We start from the raw sequence: 19,727 nt of genomic DNA on the forward strand, positions 1-19,727 counted from the left end.
TTTTATGTAGCCGTGATCACAGGGTCACAGCCACAACAATATTGATAAGCACTAATCTACCATTACCCATATAACAGAGGGACAGAGAGAGGGCAGAGTGAGGGCAAAATGCAAAACTATTCCTATAGCTACAATTCAGCCCCTATACAGATAGTTTAAAGACTTAGTTAAGGCTTGCTGAGTAACAAATCTAAACTAAATGGGTAGTGGCAGTGAGGTCAGTGATGAATACAAATACATATTAATTTAAACGCTGCTGTTGACATTTAGATTAACTCACTGACTGCCACCTGTGAAAATCCAGTCCAGCGAAATCATCTACTAATGTATCCCTATGTCAGGGAACCACTTAAGTACTGTTCCTAGGAGCCATGAGCCACATGGAAATGTTTCATTGATGCATCACATTTACAGGCAGAGATATCTCTTTATTACAAGTATGCTATCAGGTGTTTGTTTAGATTTCGAAAATACAATCTAGATTAGATTCAGCAAATGGTGCTCAAAATATGCCCCCCCCCCCAATCTACATTGAGCAGTATTCTATAAACAATGCTCCAAGTTTGGTGCCATTTGTAAAAAAAGAAATGTATTTTATTTATTTTACACTTGCAATGCAACCTCCTTAGGAGGCGTATAAATGTAGAGGGACATAATAAAAAGAAATGTCTAAGGCTGATTCAGACGTATGGCGCTAGACGCACAAAGTCGGCAGTGATAAAATGTCCATTCTCGAAAAATACATCTAGAATTTTTCCCTGAAAATTGTCTATCTGGAAGTCCAGGTCATTGATCGTCCAGACCGCCAAAATGTCTTATCTTTTCGACCAAAAATTCATCTAAGTCCGAATGCCCAGAGCAAGACCATTTGGACATGGGAGGGGCCAGCATTGTGATGGACTAGCCACCCAGACATGGCAACAGAGCAGTGGGGCACCTTACAGAGCACTGCTGTCAAATTCACAAAAAGGGTACCATATAAACATCTCACCAGAACTCCCTTATAGGATATGGTGAGCCCCCCAAACCCACTATACCCACCTGTCTACAACCACAATAGTCCTTATGGCTGCAGGTGGCACTTATATATCAATACCCAATTCCTTCTGCCGCAACAGTGAACCCTCCCAACACAGTCCGTGGCAGGAGGAGTGCCAAATTCCTTCTGCCACCACACCTCTAGGCATCCTCCAGCAGGAGGGATGCCCATTTCCTCCTGCTGGAACCCCCGAAGACCCCCCTGAATGTCCACAGAAAGAAGAGTGCCCAATTCCTCCTGCCGCAATGGCAAACCCTCCCGACAGTCTGCGGCAGGAGGAGTACCCAATTCTTCCTGCTGCCACCCCCTGAGGCATCCCCTGGCAGGAGGGATGCCCATTCTCTCCTGCTGGATACCCCCCCACTCCAAAAAATCATGGGCAGCAGAGATGCCCACTCCCTCATGCTGGAAGCCCCCTGAAAATATGCCCCCATCCTGACACCCCCCCAAGCCCACCTGGCCCCCCCCGGACCTATTTCGCCCCCCCGGACCTATTTCTCACAGACCGACTTGAGGGATGCTTACTCCCTCCAGCTGGCAGTCCCGCCTCAACAGAATAGTGGGCTTTCCCCTTCCCAGTGCATCCTGAGGGGGTCTAATGCACTGATTGGCTCAGGCTCCAAAGGCCCCTCCCATAGGAAGAGCCTTACATGCCTGGGCCAACCAGAATTGTATGCCTTCCTCCCAGTGCATTCTGGGATGCATTGGGAGTGGCCTAAGACTTCAATTGGCCAGATCCCTTGGGAGTGGGAATCCCTCCTGCCAGGGACATTCATTGGGGGGCGTGCCATCAGGAGGGACTGGACATCCCTCCTACCACCCGACTACGCAGTTTGGAGGTTTCCTGCTGCGGCCGCTCAGCTGATCATGACAGGGAGATTCCTTTGCCATGATCAGCTCAGCGGCAACACAATTCTCTAAACAGCGCCTGTGACATGGACACTGGTTAGAGATTCGGGATGGTTAGGAGTCTGTGTGATTCTCAAAAGGTGGCTGCTGAGACCAGGTGTCCTATACAGAATCAGGACCCATAACTGCAATAGGAGATCAAGGCAGTAGACAATCTATAACAAATTATAAAGGAACTCTAACAATAAATAGTACAGAATCATTCACAACAAAGAATCATGCATACACATTGTTTCTAGTAATTTCCAGCGCCATTCGCTGCCCTACCCCCACAGCAAAGTACCTAATCTATAAATGCTTGGTTAAATAACCAAGGCCCTCATTTGCTAAATCGCGGTAGAGGTTTCTACTGCGACCTGGGGTGCTAAATGCTCTGATACTGCTCCGACACTCATAGGAATTCTATGAGCATTGGAGCACCATGGTAGAAACCTCTACCACTGCTTAATAAAAGGGGCAGGGGCAAGATTTTACTGCAGCTTTAAACTTTTTTAGAGAAGGCTGCTTTTGAATATTCAATGGTAATGAGTTCTATAGAAAAAGGGATGTGAAAAAAAGACAGAATGTCAAGTAGATTCCAGTCTATGGTCATCTAGGCACCAGAGTGTGCAAAGCAGAGTATATGGAATAGTTAAACAAGAGGTTTTGTGGGAGTCTAAAACAAAGTACCTTAAAGGGCAGAAAAATAATCGTAATGCTTAAAGTCAATTTCCACGCCAAACTTTGAATACGATGATTTATACCAAATGTAACCTGGTGTATAATTTAGGCGCAGGTCCCTAGTATTCAGGTTTTCTACTTATATGGTAATTAGGCCCCTCCAAGTATATCCCAGGATGCACCAGGCAGGAGCAAGGCACCACCATTTTGAAGAGAGGCTCTGTGGCAGGAAAGGGTATTTTATGGGGAGGTTTGAGAGGGGGAATCAGGTTAGCCACTGGATCACCATTCCTTCAGGGCTCAGGGTGGGGGAAAAATTGGGTCTGTGTTTCTATGGTGGTATTTTTGATGTACTCATATAGAACATAATTGATGTATTTTATCATGCTTTAGACATCAGTCATAGTAGAAGCTTGTTTTCTCTGTCACAGAGAAACTCCGTAGCATGAGAAGATTTTACAAGAAAAAAAAAAAGTGTTGGCCATAATATCGGCTTCCTTGTTAAGCGTTTTGTCTTTGATGTAAATCAGCAGAATCCATTCTATTTCGCTTATACCTACAATCTTGTTATCTCTAATCTCAAAGACAAAGGAGGTTTTCATCAACCTATACAGAAAGCAATACTTTTTTTTTTCTTTCTTTTTGCCAGTGTAAAGAAAGGTTTTCTCTCTGTGTTCATAAATTGCTGGGAAGAACTTTTACCCTTATATCATACAAAAGTCCATCTCAGGCTCTCAGCTAGAAGTATCTTCCATCTCTGATCAACCAGTGACCCAAAATCTTTTATCATAGGACACATCCAAAATACTTGTCACTTTCTGCACTTCCTCAACACTTCCGTATTGGGGTTTTTGTTGTTTTTTTTTAAACACACGAAGATTGCTCTTTCTGATGGGAGAAGGTGAAGGGAGAAAGCATTGTGGGCTTTTTGAGAATATTTGCAAAATCCCCATTTCTGCTACCAATCATAAGACCCAACATTGTTTTATCTGCTGACCCAGAGATTCCGACTACCACTCTAACTCTGTCAGTAGCTGTTAAGTCTATTTGTGTTCCCAAGTGAGCACTTCACTCTCGGAGAATGAGAGAACGGATGGCTACAAACCAAAGAGCGTGTTACACAATGTTTCAGCATTTGGTTTTATTAATTATGTTGCATATAACTGAATGTTTACTTAGCTGGGACAGTGCATAAATCTGCAGATCTGACATTTTTTTTTATCACTGTGTGGAGCAGTGGAAGTAACTGTCAAGAAATAAAATTTAAGGTGATACTTTTTTACTGATCTAACTGAATACTTTTCTTGACTAGCTCTCATGAATTGCACTCCTTTCTTTGCCACCTTTATTTCCATAAAGTGGACTAACATGACAATCACAAAATGTAGCTACCTAATTGTAAAAATATTCTAATTTTGCAAATGCTTCATTTAGGGTACTAGAAACAAAATACAGTAAAATCTTGGTTTGCAAGCAAAATTTGTTCCGGAAGCATTTTTGTAATCCAAAGCATGTGGGATCTCTCGAAGAGAGAAAGAGATAATGGTTATTGCAAATGAGCAGGCTAGATGAGCCATTTGGCCTTTATCTGCCATCATGTTTCTATGTTTCTATATATCATAGCGAATTTCCCCATAGGATATACAGTGGTGCCTCACACAACGAACTTAATTCGTTCCAGGAGCAAGTTTGTTATGCGAAAAGTTCGTTATGTGAAACGCATTTTCCCATAACAATACATGTTAAAAAAAATAATTCGTTCTGCAGCATAAAATATGCTAAGATGACATAAAAAAAGATAAATTTGTCAAAATGGTGAAAATGGTGGTCTTGCTGAGGCCAAACTCTTTGACGAGGTCACACTGTTTTACCCCACATTCACTCCTTCTAATTATTTCCCGTTTCATTTCAACAGAAATCACCTTCCTGCTTTTTTTAGAAGCCATGATATATAAAAAATATTGAGTTTATCTTAAAAGGACGACTGTATACAGTGAGAGAGGGCAGTTAAGCGCAGTGACTAACGACTGCCTGCAGTGCCTGCGCGGAAGGATGCAATACATCGGCAGCTCGGGCGACTTCGTTGTGTGAAACGAAGTTCGTTGTGTGAAACGAAGTTCGTTGTGTGAAGTTCGTTGTGTGAAACGAAGTTCGTTGTGTGAATCAAGACATGAAGTTCGTTGTGTGCAGCGTTCGTTGTGCGAGGCGTTCGTTATGCGAGGCACCACTGTAATGGAAACTCAGACGATTCATTCCACAACCCAAAAACTTTAATACAAAATACTGTACTATAAAGAATAAAAATATATACAGTAAAACAAATAACCTGCACTTTATTTTTGAAAAGAATCGTGGCTGATGTGAGGGAGAGAGATAGGAGCGGATGAGGGTTATTGTTTAGGATGACTTTCACTATAACTAACAGAAGAATGCTCACTGGAATCTGTTTCTTTCGATATGCGCACTTGTAGAGCGTGCTTGAACTGCGGGTGAATTGGGCATGATGCTTTTATTACATTCAGTCGCGCTCAGCGTGAGATGTACCTATGTTGTGCTCACTTGAACTGCGGGTGCTTGGATTACGTTCAGCTGTGCTCAGCGATGCGACGGGCATATATTCGGTGTCCTTGATGTTGCACGTGTATACGTGCTCATACTGCAAGACAATGCTCGTTTATAGAGTTAAAATTTAATAAAACGTTTTGCTCATCTTGCAAAACAGTCACACACCAAGTTACTCGCTATCCAAGGTTTGACTGTACATCTTCTTGTTCATTTCAAGTGCACCTGACTCACTTAAAAGGAGAAACTATGTACCACTACCCTGACCGAGAATCCACTGCAGTGCTAGAGCTCCTTTGCCAAAGCTGCAGCTGCGATTCCCCCACGGCAAATGCACTAAGCCCATTCAATTCCTATAGGTTAAAGTGCATTTTGCCACATGAGAATCGCTACTGCGGCTTTGTGAATTTTAGTGAGGAGCAAGAAACAGAAAACTTGTTTGTGTTTAAAAGATCATTCCTCTTCTTAACATTTTTCAAAGTGAATTCTCATGACAGTTTCATGTCATATTTCTTAAACTGTGTCAGCCGTGCTAGGAAATATGCAGATAAATGTAGCCATGTTCTTCCTTCTTTAGATATTAAAAGTAACTATTCCCAAGTTTAGAAGTGTATGTGTTTGATAAGACAAGGAATTTATATATGCATATCAATGGATAGGGTATAATTCTATACTGGGCATCTATATTTTGACACATGGACAGATTCCATGTGGCATCTATTCTATGAAGGAAAATAGGTGCCTACATCATTTATAGAATACTAGTGTAATAGGTAAGATATACAATACACCTATGTGCTTAGACATGAGATGGCATAAGTGGGTACACCTACATGCCAGAGGTGCGAGCTACTATGGACATTAGTGTGAATCTTACCCACTGTCTGCCCATACTCTGCCTATGTGTATCTCCACCTATAAAATATACACTATGGGCTCCTTTTATCAAGGCACGCTACGAGGATTAGCGCATCAGACATTTTATCACGCGCTAACCCCCGCGGCAAGCCAAAAAACTAATGCCTCGTCAATGGAGGCATAAGTGACTAGCGCGGCAGGTGGTTTAATGCACGGTATTCTGCGCGTTAAACCCTTACCACGCCTTGATAAAAGGACCCCTTTATAAGATATGTCTATTTTTACAGAATAGAAGTTAAGTAGGGTTTTGGCATATACATATGGGCATATATGGCATTATTCTACACATTTACACATGTAATTGGCCTGTAAATTTTAGCATCAATTTTATAGAATTATCCTCATGATGTATATTTCAATATCCTATTATTACATGAATACTCATCTAAAGACAGCAGATTTGTGCTTTTTATTGTCTTCAGAATATAGTTTTCCTTGATTAAATTGTTTTATCAGTTTTATAATTTGGAAATAACTTTGAGCTTTGCAGACACTTAAACACAAAATAGAATAGGGGCACTTTTCAAATAATTTAATATTTCTGTTATCTTACACGTGAATGCTTTCACTAAGGGAGTAATGTATCTTTAAATCCCAGGTGTCTTGTTCAATATAAATAAAAAGTCCCAGAATAATACTGTATATACTTCCAATTATTTAAATTCCACTGATATGAATTCACACTCTCTCATACATATAAGCACAATAAATAGTGCAAATTGCTCAGAAATTGGCTATAACACAGCTTGTTGTGCAATTTCTTATTCAAAGACAAGACTGCACCATTCTCTATCATCACACTTATTTTAAATAATATTGCAAGAGAAGGGAATAAAGTGCACTTATCTCATCAAATTTTAACTCCTTCTTTGCTGAAAATGTGTGATGCTATGTTCAGTGCTGTCAAAACATTGTTATCCTTCAAGATCTGTGTGTATTCTACGATGATGCCATACAGTCTTACACGTGAAGCCAGCTTATTTCAGTAAGAATGCTTATAGGACAGAATATCCAAAGGTTTCAGGGTATTTTGGCATTTTAAATGTTTTACTATCCTCTAATCCAGAGGTGGGCAATCGCAGTCCTCAAGAGCCACAACCCAATTGGGGTTTTCAAAATTTCCACAATGAATATTCATGAGATCTATTTGCATGCAATGAAAACAGTACTTGCAAATCTCATGTATTCATTGTGGAAATCTTGAAAACCTGACTAAGTTTTATCCCTCAAGGATTGCAGTTGCCCACTCCTGCTCTAATCTATAATTATATTGGGCGTAGGGCCCATTTCTTAAAAGTTAGTCCCATATTTGCATGGTATGAAAACATATCACATAGAGCAAAAACATAAGCATCCTGATATATTCAATGGGGGAAGCACTGGTGTTGACCTAGTACAACATTTTAATAAAGGATCTCCCCTAATGTGGCACCACCAAATTATTCCTCTTATAGGAATTATGCCATAAAATTTTCTATAAATATGAAATATGTTGTATAACATTGCATCTTTTAATGCCAAAATCTGCATTTAAAAAGAACATACAAAGTTGCCTTCATGATAAAGAGCCTTATGCCAGCCGTTTATTGCACAAAATAGGACATTTCTAGGGAATTAATGCCCATTGAGTCAACAAAATGAGGCTCTGTAATTCAATAAATATGCTACTTAAGGAAGAAGTAGGGAATTACAGGCCAGTAAGTCTTCTTTTGTGGTAAACAAATTAATGGAAACACTTTTAAAACAGAGAATAGTGAAGTTTCTGGAATCCAGTACATTACAGGACCAGAAGCAACATGGATTCATTAGAGGTAAGTCTTGTCAAACCAAATCTGCGACTACAGAATCCCTTCATCCTGATCAATTTCTTTAATTGGGAGACCAGAGAATTGGGTAGAAGGAGTGCACTAGATGTGGTGTATTTAGATTTTAGGAAAGCCTTTGACAGTGTTCCACACAAACATCTAATAAATAAATAAACTGAGTGCCCTCGGGATGGGCCCCAGAGTGACAGGCTGAGTCAAGAACTGGTTGAGTGGAAGACGACAGAGGGTAGTGGTTAATGGAGATCGCTCTGAGGAAAGGGATGTTACAAGAGTTGTGTGCCTCAAGGTTCTGTTCATAGGCTTGTTCTTTTTAATATTTTTATAAGCGATATTGTTGAAGGGCTGTCAGGTAAGATTTGCTTCTTTGCGGATGATACCAAAACCTGCAATAGAGCAGACATCACGGATAGTGTGGCTAACTTTGAAGAAAGACCTAGCAAAACTTGAAGAAGAGTCTGAAAAAAGATATAAAAAGGATGGAGTCAGTTCAGAAGAAAACTACTAAAATGGTGCATGGTCTTTGTCATAAGGCGTATGGGGACAGACTTAAAGATCTCAATCTGTATACTTTGGAAGAAAGGCGTGAGAGGCGAGATATGATAGAGACATTTAAATATCTACATTGCATAAATGCGCATGAGTCAAGTCTCTTTCATCTGAAAGAAAGCTCTGGAATGAGAGGGCATAAGATGAAGTTAAGAGGTGATAGGCTCAGGAGTAATCTAAGGAAATACATTTTTACAGAAAGGGTGGTAGATGCATGGAACAGTCTCCCGGAAGAGGTGGTGGAGACAGACACTGTGTCTGAATTCAAGAAAGTGTAGAACAGACACATAGGATCTCTTAGAGAGATAAAGAGATAATGGTTACTGCAGATGGGCAGACTGGATGGGCTATTTAGCCTTTATCTGCCATCATGTTTCTATTTAGGGGGGTGGAGGGGCATAATCAAAAGGGACGTCTAAGTCCGTTTACGTCCATCTCACAAGTCATCCAAAGTAAAAAAAAAACAGCTTAAGACACATTTTCGAAAAATATGTCCAACTTTTTTTCATTTTGAAAATCGTCTAATTATACGTCCTGCCGATCTGATCATCCAAGCCGCTAAATCGTCCATCTTTATACCACATTTTCGTCCAACTTTTCGTCCAAGTCCAAAACGCCTAGAACAAGCCCTGTTGGACATGGGAGGGGTCTGCAAAGTGATGGACTGCACACCCAGACATGGCACCTAAATAGTGGGGTACCTTACATGGCACTGCTGTGAACTTCACAAAAAGGGTGCCATGTCTTCTCCTCCCTACAGCTCCCTTATAGATTATAGTGAGCCCCCCAAACCACCTCCAGAATCCCCTAGACCCACTTATCTACCACCCCAATAGCCACTTATATGACAGTAAAAAAGGGTTTTGGAGGGAGTGCACATTTAAGGGAGTGCACATTTAAGTATCAATGCAGTGATTACAGGGGCTTATGGGCATGGGTCCTCCTCTCTATGGGTCCCTAACCCACCCCCAAGATGACTTAAGCCGCCTCTGTGCTGGACGACTAGGCTTTCCTATGCCAGGCGGCTAGGTGATGATGGTCTGGAGGCTGAATTTTAAAGGTGTGATTAATATTTTTATGGGGGTGAGAGGGTCGGGATCACTGGGGTAATGTGTGGGGGTCTGTATTATGTCTTTTCAGTGCTTATCTGGTGAGTTTAGGTGGGTTTTTGTGATTTAGACCATGTTTTACATGGTCTAAGTCACAACGTCCAAGTTCCGTGATCCTGGGCTGTATAACTTTCGGTTATACATGCTGTACGCCTAAGTCTAAGCCGACCCATGTCCCGCCCTCGACACTTCTCCCAAAATGCCCGTTCAGCGGCACTATGAAGGCCTAGGTCATTTAGAAATACGTCCAAAACCCATTTTTAGTATCAGCACTTGGACGTTTTTGAGAAATGTTCATCCAAGTGCCGACTTAGGCTGGTTTTTGGACGTATTTCTTTTTCGATTATGAGCCCCATATTCTATAAGTGACACTGAAACTTAGGCACGGATAGGTGCCCTACCAGTGCCTAAGTTAATTGAGAAATGTTGTTTAAAATGATGATAAATGGTGCAAATAAAGTACCTACCAGCACCTAAATAAAAAGCACCAGAATCACACCTACACAGGCGCTTTACGGTGCTTAAGGCCATTATGGGTGTGGCTAATGCCAGAAATGGGGTTAGATGCCATAAAGAGACTACATAGATGTGATTCACAGCATAGATAGACACCAGAAATGTAGGCATGGAAAACTCTGGCCTACATTTCTGGCGCCTATCGTTCACGGAGGTATGATTCTCTATAGAGCTCCATTATTACATTACATTACATTAGAGATTTCTATTCCGCCATTACCTTGCGGTTCAAGGCGGATTACAAAAGAGTTATAAATGGAGGTTACAATGGAAGATCATTTATCATTTCTAGAGTAGGTCATGTAGTTTCTGTGTGGCGGGAAGAGGGTGGGAGGAAGGACGGTAAGTTTGATGTTAGGACTGTTTCAGGAATTTCTTGAAGAGTATAGTTTTTATTTCTTTTCTGAACATCTTGTAGTCTGGGATCGTTATCAGTAGATTGGAAATTTGGTTATCTAGTTTAGCTGCTTGAGTGTCTAGGAGGCCATCATATAGTTTTTTCCGTTTTACTTCTTTGATCGAGCGTGTTTTTCTATGTCTGACTGAGGTAGTTTGGATGAGGAGATTGTTCAGGTAGGTTGGGCTGTCTCTGTATAAGGTTTTAAATAACATACAGTAAAATTTAAATAGTATTCTTTCTTGGATTGGTAGCCAATGTGATTAACACATGAGCAGCGGCTGCTTTTTAGGCAGCCACTGATATTGGCTCCCTATAGAAAATCCGGTCCTTAGGACCTGATTTTATAAATGGTGCCTTAATCACAGATGCCTAGCAATGCCTAACTTACTCCTCCTTTAACAAAACCGCGCAAGAGGTTTTTAACACTGGTCGGCGAACTGAATGCTCTATGCTGCTCTGATGGTCATAGAGTTCCTATGAGCATCGGAGCAGTGCAGAGGATTCAGCGCGCTGGCTGGCACTAAAAACCTCTTGTGCGGTTTTGTAAAAAGGGGGGGGGGAGTTCTGTGTGTAATTTAATTGTTTTTAATTTGTTTAAACCAATTGAGAAAACATTATTCTAGTGATCGATTTAGGTTATACATGGATATCCATATGGCTCCTAGCAATGCCTAAGTCGAGGTGCCCTTCAACGCCTAACAGCACCTACCTAAAAATAGGGATGGTTAGGGATGGTTGACTTAGGCGTCACTAGGCATCTGAGATAGGAACCAGAAAATTAGGCCAGGTAGAACCTGGCCTAATATACCAGTGCCTCTAGGACGCCTCGCGACAGCTAAGTCTGCTTAGGCCCCATTCTCTAAAAGATACCTAGCAGTTGACTGAGAAATGCACAGTGGTGCCTAAACGTAGGCACAATTTATAAAATCAGGCCCTTAGAGTCAGACAAACTATGGAAAGTCAATTGAAAATATAATTCCTTGTCATCCAGTATTGGGAGCCAAAAATAAATATTGAATTATTATAAGAAGACTTAAAACACTTGCAGAAATATGAAGATAAACAAAAAAGTTCCTAACAGGCTCCTAACAGGCCTTTATCTAAGGATTGATGGAATCCTTTAGGTTATTTCTGAATTTATCACAAAACACAGGAGCAAGGCAAAGAAGAGGTGTTTTGGCTAGATTAGTCTAATCTAAAGCTCAGTCAGAGTATCCAGCTGATACTTAACTTTCCAACAATTTGACTCGCATGCAGCCTCAGTCATCTTAGAAGCTGATATTCAATTATCCACATTTCTCCCCCACTTTCCAAGTTTCATGGCAGCTCGCTTAATTGTATAAAGGCCACAGAGGTACCAGAGCACCCAAGTCACACCTATCTTTTGACTTTCTCATTCCAACAATTTACATAGTTTCCCTCCAACTTCCAGTCCCTTGAAAATATATTTGGTGTCTGTCTATACAGTGTCACATACATCTGGTAGTACTATATAAAAAAATTGCAATAAAAGTTAAAGCTTCAATTAACTACTTTCTCCAACTATTTAAAAGCACTTCACCTTGCTTCAGAAGCCAAAACAATGGCTGCCCCCCTCTAAAGTAATATGATTGCTGTGCTAGTTCATTTAAACAGACAGAAATACAGATTAACAATGAAACCCCTCTCCCCCCCCAAAAAAAAAAAAACCCCAACAACCAATATTTGTTATGGGACTAGCTTAATAGATGAGGAGGTCCTGAAAGGTTCTCAGCCCAACCAACCAACTTCTTGGTTGGGCTGAGAACTTTTCAGCATTCCCTCATATTTTCCCCTCTAGCTCTTGCTGAGTTCACTATTTTTTATTTTTTTTTTTGAAAATTCACAAATTATACAAAACTGGCCCTTCTTTCTTTTTTAAAAAATTTGTCCCTGATCGCATTTTTTGCTAGAAATTTCTCAAACATTTCATAACATTAGTAGGGGAGACACCAACATAATCCCTTCATTTATAATACCGTTTAAGCACTTGCATGGTGCTATACTTGGCTCCCAATATATCATCGAAAGAGGGTTTGAGTAAACGGATGCTGAATATTTACCCATTTGGTTTTTAATATGTTTTCCTCTCTGTATATCTCAGCTTCATTTTTGGTCTTAAGTCTTACCTATAAAATTCAACATGAGTAATTTGCTATGGGGCAAAGAGAAAGTGGGAAAGGAACCGTGCTCATCAACCTGAGATAAAGTAGAGTTTATTGAGTACAATCAGCTATTAAAGTACAAAAATATATAAAATGGCCAATTTATCTTGCGTTTCCTTCCAGAAAGTGGGGTTACTTGCTTTGTCTTTTGGGTTTAATTTGCTATGGAAACAGGCAATGGAGTTTATAGATTTGAAAGTGATTATGGCCCATTCTATTTTCAGGAACTTTGTTTAGTGGACTCCTTTTCCGTCACTACTGCTCACCTGAAAATGTGTGAGTTGAACAAAAAAAGAAAAGAAAAAAACACCTCTATCTCATGAGTAGTTGGTTCCTGCTGGTTTTTTTGTTTGTTTTTTTTTACTTTAGAGAAAATGCAGTTCTTTGCATTGTAATGTGTTATGATGCCCCGGATGCTAGACTATGACATCACTAAGTAGGATCAAAGAAGAAGAATTTATAAATTATGTTGGTCCAAGATAACATGGTTTGATTAGTTTCTACATATAATTATTATTGTTGCTCCCTTCCTAAAAGTCATTAATACTCAAAGAAACGAAATATTCATAATTTATGCTCCGCAGCTTTGGAACACTCTACCTTCTTATCTTAGAGAAGAACAAAAGCTCAATCGCTTTAAAAGCAGCTTAAAGGGCTCCTTTTACTAAGGTGCATTAGCGGTTTTAGCGCACGCTACAATGCCACGTGCGTTAAATGCTAACGCCTCCATAGAGCTTGCGTTAGTATTTTTTGTTTAGCATGTGGTTTGCGCGTGCTAATCTTATGCGCACACTAAAAACGCTAGTGCACCTTAGTAAAAGGAACCCAAAGTCTTTTTTATGTAAAGATGCTTTTCACACTTAAGTATCAAATGAATGTTACTTCTTTTTAAAGAAGTATACAACTCAGGAGACATCAGAGATTCCCCCTGTCAGTCCTTTATGTGCTTCTCTAGACTCCTTTCTTTACTGCAACTACTGTAGTTCAACCCCTTTCCCTGTTGTATCATGTTGGTCCTTGTATGATTTGTGATGTATTTTAATTTTATAATAATGTATCCCATTTTAAAGTGTATATCGCTTAGAAGTATTATTAGAAGTTGCATTGGCTGCCGATGGAGGCACGCGTAAAGTTTAAATTCGCCTGCTTCTGCTTTAAAGCACTACAAGGACTTGCCCCTAAATACTTAACTGACCTTTTCTCCTTCTCAGCCAACAGACACAAGAGAAGCTCACATTTCAACTTTGTTTCCCCCCCCAGTGAGAGGTTGTAAACTGAAAAACACCATGAACACCTTCTCTCACACCAGGCAGCATCGTGGGGTAAAGACCTAGAACAATTGCTTTCGCCCACCACATACGAGGAATTTAGGAAACATCTAAAAACACACCTGTTCCTAAAGCATCTAGACAACTGATCCACTCATCTCTCTCCCCTCAATAGCAATTAACTTGTCCTATTGATCACTTTCTCCTCAACAATGGATTTCCTGTCCTATTCATTCTCTTTCTTCCACTCCTCTTAAAGTCAATCAAGTTGTACCTTTGCTTAATCTTTTGTAAACCGCATAGAACTTCACGGTATTGCGGTATATAAACTGTTATTATTATTATTATAAGCGATATAATCAAATTTTAAATAAACCTGAAAATGTGAAACCTGTTAAGACTGAAAGAATAGCCAGAGATGAATCAGGCTCTATCCGGGCAATTCCATAAATCGATACCCCAGTTTAAGCGCGCCTACACTTATCACCAATCTCTAACGTCTTAGAGCCAAGATCCTATTATAGAATACTAGCGTATGTTGGTGCTGATGTACCCATGCTTAAGTGTGTCATTTTATGCCATGTCAATGCAGGCATACATTGGCGTGCCTAAGTGCACAAAGTCCCCAAATATAGGCTAGCAAGTGGTTTCCAAGTTCCAAAAGGAGGAAGATATAGGGGCAGACACAATACAGTAGTTAGAAAAAAAAAAAACCTAGACGTTATTAACAAATAAATTAGTTAAAAAAGAATGCCTGGCACAGCTGTGTTTCACAGAGGGAGGGCTGCTTCAGGGACTAAAATACGAGGAGGTGCTGAAATGTTCTCAACCCAACCAACCAACTTCCTAAATTCAAAGCGTTATTTTGCCACTGTAGCTGAAAAGAGTGTTATCTTATTTCTTTAAGTGCTAATTTGCAAAAACAAAATCCTGTATTTTTTGACATTGTTTCAGATCATTGATTGAACCATGTTCACATCATTCTCTTCTTGGTTGGACTGAGAACTTTTCTGCGCTCCCCTCCTATATCTTATGGTGTAAGTGATTTACATTCCCACAGGCAATGCAGGACCTCCAACTATGCTGTAAATTGCTTACACTATAAGGTATGTTTTAGTTCCTGAAGCAGCCCTTGCCAGATATTCCATTTAACTAATTTATTTGTTAATAAAGTCTCCTGTTTTCTAACCATGGTGTCTTCCCCTTCATTCCTAAGTGCACCTAGTGACACACCTAAATTATACTATTCTATAAACTATATGCTATGCTATAACATTTAGATGATACCAGGTGTATAGAATAGCACACAGGCACCTAACTCTGAATTAACGATGCCTTTGACACAAAGTGGTACATGCTTCTAGGGTAAAGGGCCATGGATTTGATATACAATACCGCCTTTCATTGTAAACATAGTAACATAGTAGATGACGGCAGATAAAGACCCGAATGGTCCATCCAGTCTGCCCAACCTGATTCAATTTAAATTTTTTTATTTTTTCTTCTTAGTTATTTCTGGGCAAGAATCCAAAGTGGTTTATATTTTGATTATATTCAGGTACTTTCTCTGTCCCTAGTGGCTCACAATCAAAGTTTTTGGAGGAAATGGAAGATTAAGCAATTTATCCAGAGTCAGAGGGAGCAGTGGTGGGAATTGAACCCTGTTTGCCACTGTCTCAGTCCTTTCCACTAACCATTAGGCTATATATCATTGCCCAGAAATTTACTTGGACAAATCTGTTGTGATATTATTTGTCTCTATGTTTAGGTTGTGTGAGTATGTATTTATGTATCTAACATATGCTTTGAAATATAACAGTGGTGAATCATACTTTGAAATGATAAAGAAATCTGGGAGCTATGTTCAAAATGAGCTGTGGTTTGCATGAGGCTAAAGAGACATGCACAAACTCTGCTGTTTCCTCTTCAATTTCATACATGTTCCATTAAAGGACAGATTGTTATGTGGACTTCGACAGAGGAATATTTGGGGGATTGGCAGAAAATGGTTTATAAGTCCTGGCTCAGAATGGAATGTGTCGCACACAGCACCCATCCAAAGCCTTAATCCCCAAACGGTAAGAATGCAAATGTCCCCAAACAGCATTTGAAAGTTTATTATTGAAGTACCGTCATGTTGCTCTATCTATACCACCCTCATTAACTGTAACTGCGCCTCAACGTTCAGCTTGACCAGAATTGACTTTTCTAATGTTCTTTTATCATCACTAACTCCAAACATTCTAGGAAATCTCATGCGCTATTCTCTTTTCCATCTGCAAAGGGTTGCAAATTAAAAAAAATTCCAGGAGCGTCTGTTATCTTTTCAAGCGGCTTTACGGACTAAGAATCTGAATTATGTTTTTTACATCTTCCAACTCCTGCCAACAGTTTTGATGTGCTTCAAAAAACGCGTCTTTTTATAGAATCTTTTGAAAGCTAGGTCTTTGTTGCTGTATTCACCTATATTCTCTATCTTTTGTGAACTCCATAGAACTTAGCAGAATTTGCGGTATAGAAGTGAGTTTTATGTTATGTTCTTGTGAGAAGGGATAGCTAAATGAATGAAGGCCTTTAGCACAAGTTTTTCTTTTCAATTTTTCTGATGGGTGCAGCTAAGCACTGCTCTCCAGGAATCTAGGTATCAGGATATACCTTTTGTCCTTTGGAATAATTGGGGATACTATTGAGGGTATGAAGCAGAGAGAGAGTTTCACCTGACAGGCAGGCAGCCAGGGGAAGAAAGGATCAGGAAAGTTGCAGAGCAGGGACATCTACAGATTTACAGGCTTGCTTAAGAGCAATTGTGTTTGATGTTCTGGAAGGAAGAGCAGTTTCTCTCTCTCTAGATACCTAACACTGTCACTGTCACTGCCATGGCTGTGCTGGGTGGGAGAGAAAATAAAAATAAGAACATAAGAATTGCCTCTGCCGGTCATCGTGCCTGGCAGTCCGCTCCCGCGGCGGCCCCCCAGGTCCATGACCTGTAAGTGTTCTTTACCTAACCTAAAACATCCATACCCTGTTCACTTAATGTCCTGTAAGATAAACCTCTATCTGTACCCTGTTATCCCCTTCGCTTCCAGGGAGTAAGAGGCATAATCCTGAATGTCTCCATGGCATTATAGCCCCAGGAGAAGTTATATTATGATCCAGAAGCCCATAAATGTAAATAGCAAAAAACAAGATGCATGTGACTGCCATGGCTAAATCTATAGCCTCAACACCCTGAGGTTGTGGCTTCAAATGCTCCTTATGACCCAGGGCAAGTCACTTAACCCCCCCCCCCCCCCCATTGCCTCAGGTATATTAGATATGAGCCTGCTTTAGTACCTCAATTTAAAAAAAAATGCATGGAAACGGTTCTGAGCTCCCCTGGGAGAACAGTATAGAAAATTGAATGAATAAAACACTTTTTTTTTTTTTAAGTTCAATCATCTTTATTGAAAGTGAAGTTACCGAGCTCCGACTCTCCAATTCTTTTTCACTTCTCAACTGATTGTTCATTTTTGCCTTTCATAAAATATTATTCCTCTTAAGAACTCTGCTATTTTTGCAAAAACCTATGTACCGACCCCAGCCTTGTAAGTTCTTTGGAGTGTTAGTAAAGATTAATGAGTTAAAAAAAAAAAAGTTTCATCTGCCATACCAAAGGATGAAATATTTTAAATATTGTTGCTATATAAAAAGTGCTTAATGTAGTTTGTTAATTGTTTGAGCTGGTTTATTGGTTCGCGTTTTTCCTTTTTCTTTCCAAGAACCGAAAATAAATCGGCTTCCAGTGATCACCATTTTAAATATCTTTCAGACACAGGGCTCCTTTTACTAAGGTGCGCTAGCGGATTTAGCGTGCGTTAGAATGCCGCGCGCGCTAAACGCTAACGCCTCCATAGGGCTCGCGTTCATAGTTTTCATTTAGCATGCACTAAAAACGCGAGCGCACCTCAGTAAAAGGAGCTTTCGGTTTCAATGCAATTCAGATTTGAAAATTACACGCTTAAAAACAGATTCCTTCTTTGAAAAGTGAGCTTAAGAATTCTATTTGCATACCCGAGCATTACCGGCTGCAGATACAAAACCTTCCTGGATAGAACTTTTATGTACCAAGCTAACAAACAACACTGGTTAGACAGCTACATAAATGGAGCAAGACTGACATATAATGCCTTTAGAAAAGCCATAAAAACTGCCTTATTCAACCAAATCATCACCTAAAAAAGTATCTACGCCTAACACTACATATGTCCACTCCTGTTTTTAAGTCTGAAATGCCTAACATTAATTTTTGCTGCCTTTTTAAGATTCTGCTTGCTGTATCTCTCTACCTTTCTGTAAGACTCTATATGCTCTTTGTAAGATTCTATGTGCTTTTTTGTAAGTTTTCTACATACAGTATCCCGGATTTCTACATATTGTAACTCGCTGACTGTCCAGCTCTCTTCGGTGTGAACCGCCTAGAAGTCTCACGACTATGGTGGTATAGAAGAATAAAGTTATTATTATTATTATTTTGCTTATACTGTTTCTGTAAGCACACAAACCTAATGCTGTATGTGCTTCTAACATGCACATCTTCTTTTGGAGATGCATATATTTTACAAATAAGGCATAATCCTACAGCATAATCCTACATGTCTCTCACTGTAGGATTCTGTGTAGTAAAGGAAGAATTTTTGGACCTTATATAAAAGTAAAAGTAATATCATGTACATCATCGTCCTTGCAATTCATATTCTAAATGCCGAATGCAATATCCATTTAAATTATATTCCTAATATCATCAAAATTTCACTTGCTTTTCTCACCCTACTCACAAGTAAGCCATGCAATTCTAGGTGGTGAAACAGCAAAAAAAATATTACGCAAGAGTTAGGAAACCATTCGATTTCTAAATTACTACCAATCTGCTGTGTGAGCGCCTGGTTTTACCATTGCAAAATTGAACTCAGTCATGGGAGCCTTTTGCATCTGTGGAACTGAGCTTTTTGCCAGTCTGTCGTGCCCCATCTTTAGCGCCGTGCCCAGGTCGGTCTTGCACGTACGTTTCCTGCAGACTAAAGAACACGGGGTGGACAGGAGGGGCGGGAAGGAGTCCGATTTGGGGCTAAAAAAGCTTACCGGAGCATGAGTGCAGAGGCTTGGGTCTGATGACGAGAGAGGGGCACACAGAGCACAGGGAAAGCTTCTCGAAATAATCGCACGTTTCCTTGGACAGGATTTCGTCGATCATGAAGGTCTTGTAGCGCCGCCTGGCTGCCTTTAGCTGCCCGGGAGAGGCGAGCCTCAGCTCGGCTTGGCAGTGCATGGTAGAGCCGTGACTGGTACAAGAAAAATGAGAAATAAATAAAAGAAGCTGGGGAGGGGGGAGGTTCCACCGAAGACACCAAATCAAATGCTAGGGGACAAAAACACGCACATATATTTAAAAAAATATAGCACAAATTAGGGGACCAAATGAAAAAAAACAACTTCCAAAGGGACAGGAAAAAAGACCACCTCCGAGAAAGAGGAGGATGAGGACCACAGGTGGGAAAAAAGCTCGCCAGGTTTCCTGCTCCCTCTCTCCTATATAAACCTGCAGATCCACATCATGTCAGGCCCTTTTTAGGACACTTCAGCTGTCAATCAGAGAGTTTCTTTTCTTTTGGGCAGAACAAGCCTCTCCTCCCTGGTCTTCCTGCTCTGTGCAGGGAGGCTACAGAGAACAAATGGGACCGCATTCCCTCCCTCCCTCCTCTCTCCTTTCCCCTCCCTCTCTTCATCGCTCTGAGGTTGTTTGTTGTTGGGGTTT

At 40.3% G+C, this 19,727-nt stretch overlaps 1 protein-coding gene across 1 annotated transcript in view; it reads right to left on the reverse strand.

Annotated features, from left to right (window-relative positions):
* BARX2 (BARX homeobox 2) overlaps positions 1 to 19,512 on the reverse strand; it is an 88,986-nt gene extending 69,474 nt beyond the window's left edge. The window contains exon 1 of the mRNA XM_033919377.1: positions 19,055 to 19,512. Coding sequence (XP_033775268.1) covers positions 19,055 to 19,241 — 187 coding nt within the window. The 5' untranslated portion in view covers positions 19,242 to 19,512. The remainder of the gene's footprint in view (positions 1 to 19,054) is intronic.
* Between the last annotated feature and the right edge of the window lie 215 nt (positions 19,513 to 19,727).

This window comes from Geotrypetes seraphini, chromosome 13 (genome assembly GCF_902459505.1).
Source record: "Geotrypetes seraphini chromosome 13, aGeoSer1.1, whole genome shotgun sequence".
Classification (NCBI taxonomy): Eukaryota; Metazoa; Chordata; class Amphibia; order Gymnophiona; family Dermophiidae; genus Geotrypetes; species Geotrypetes seraphini.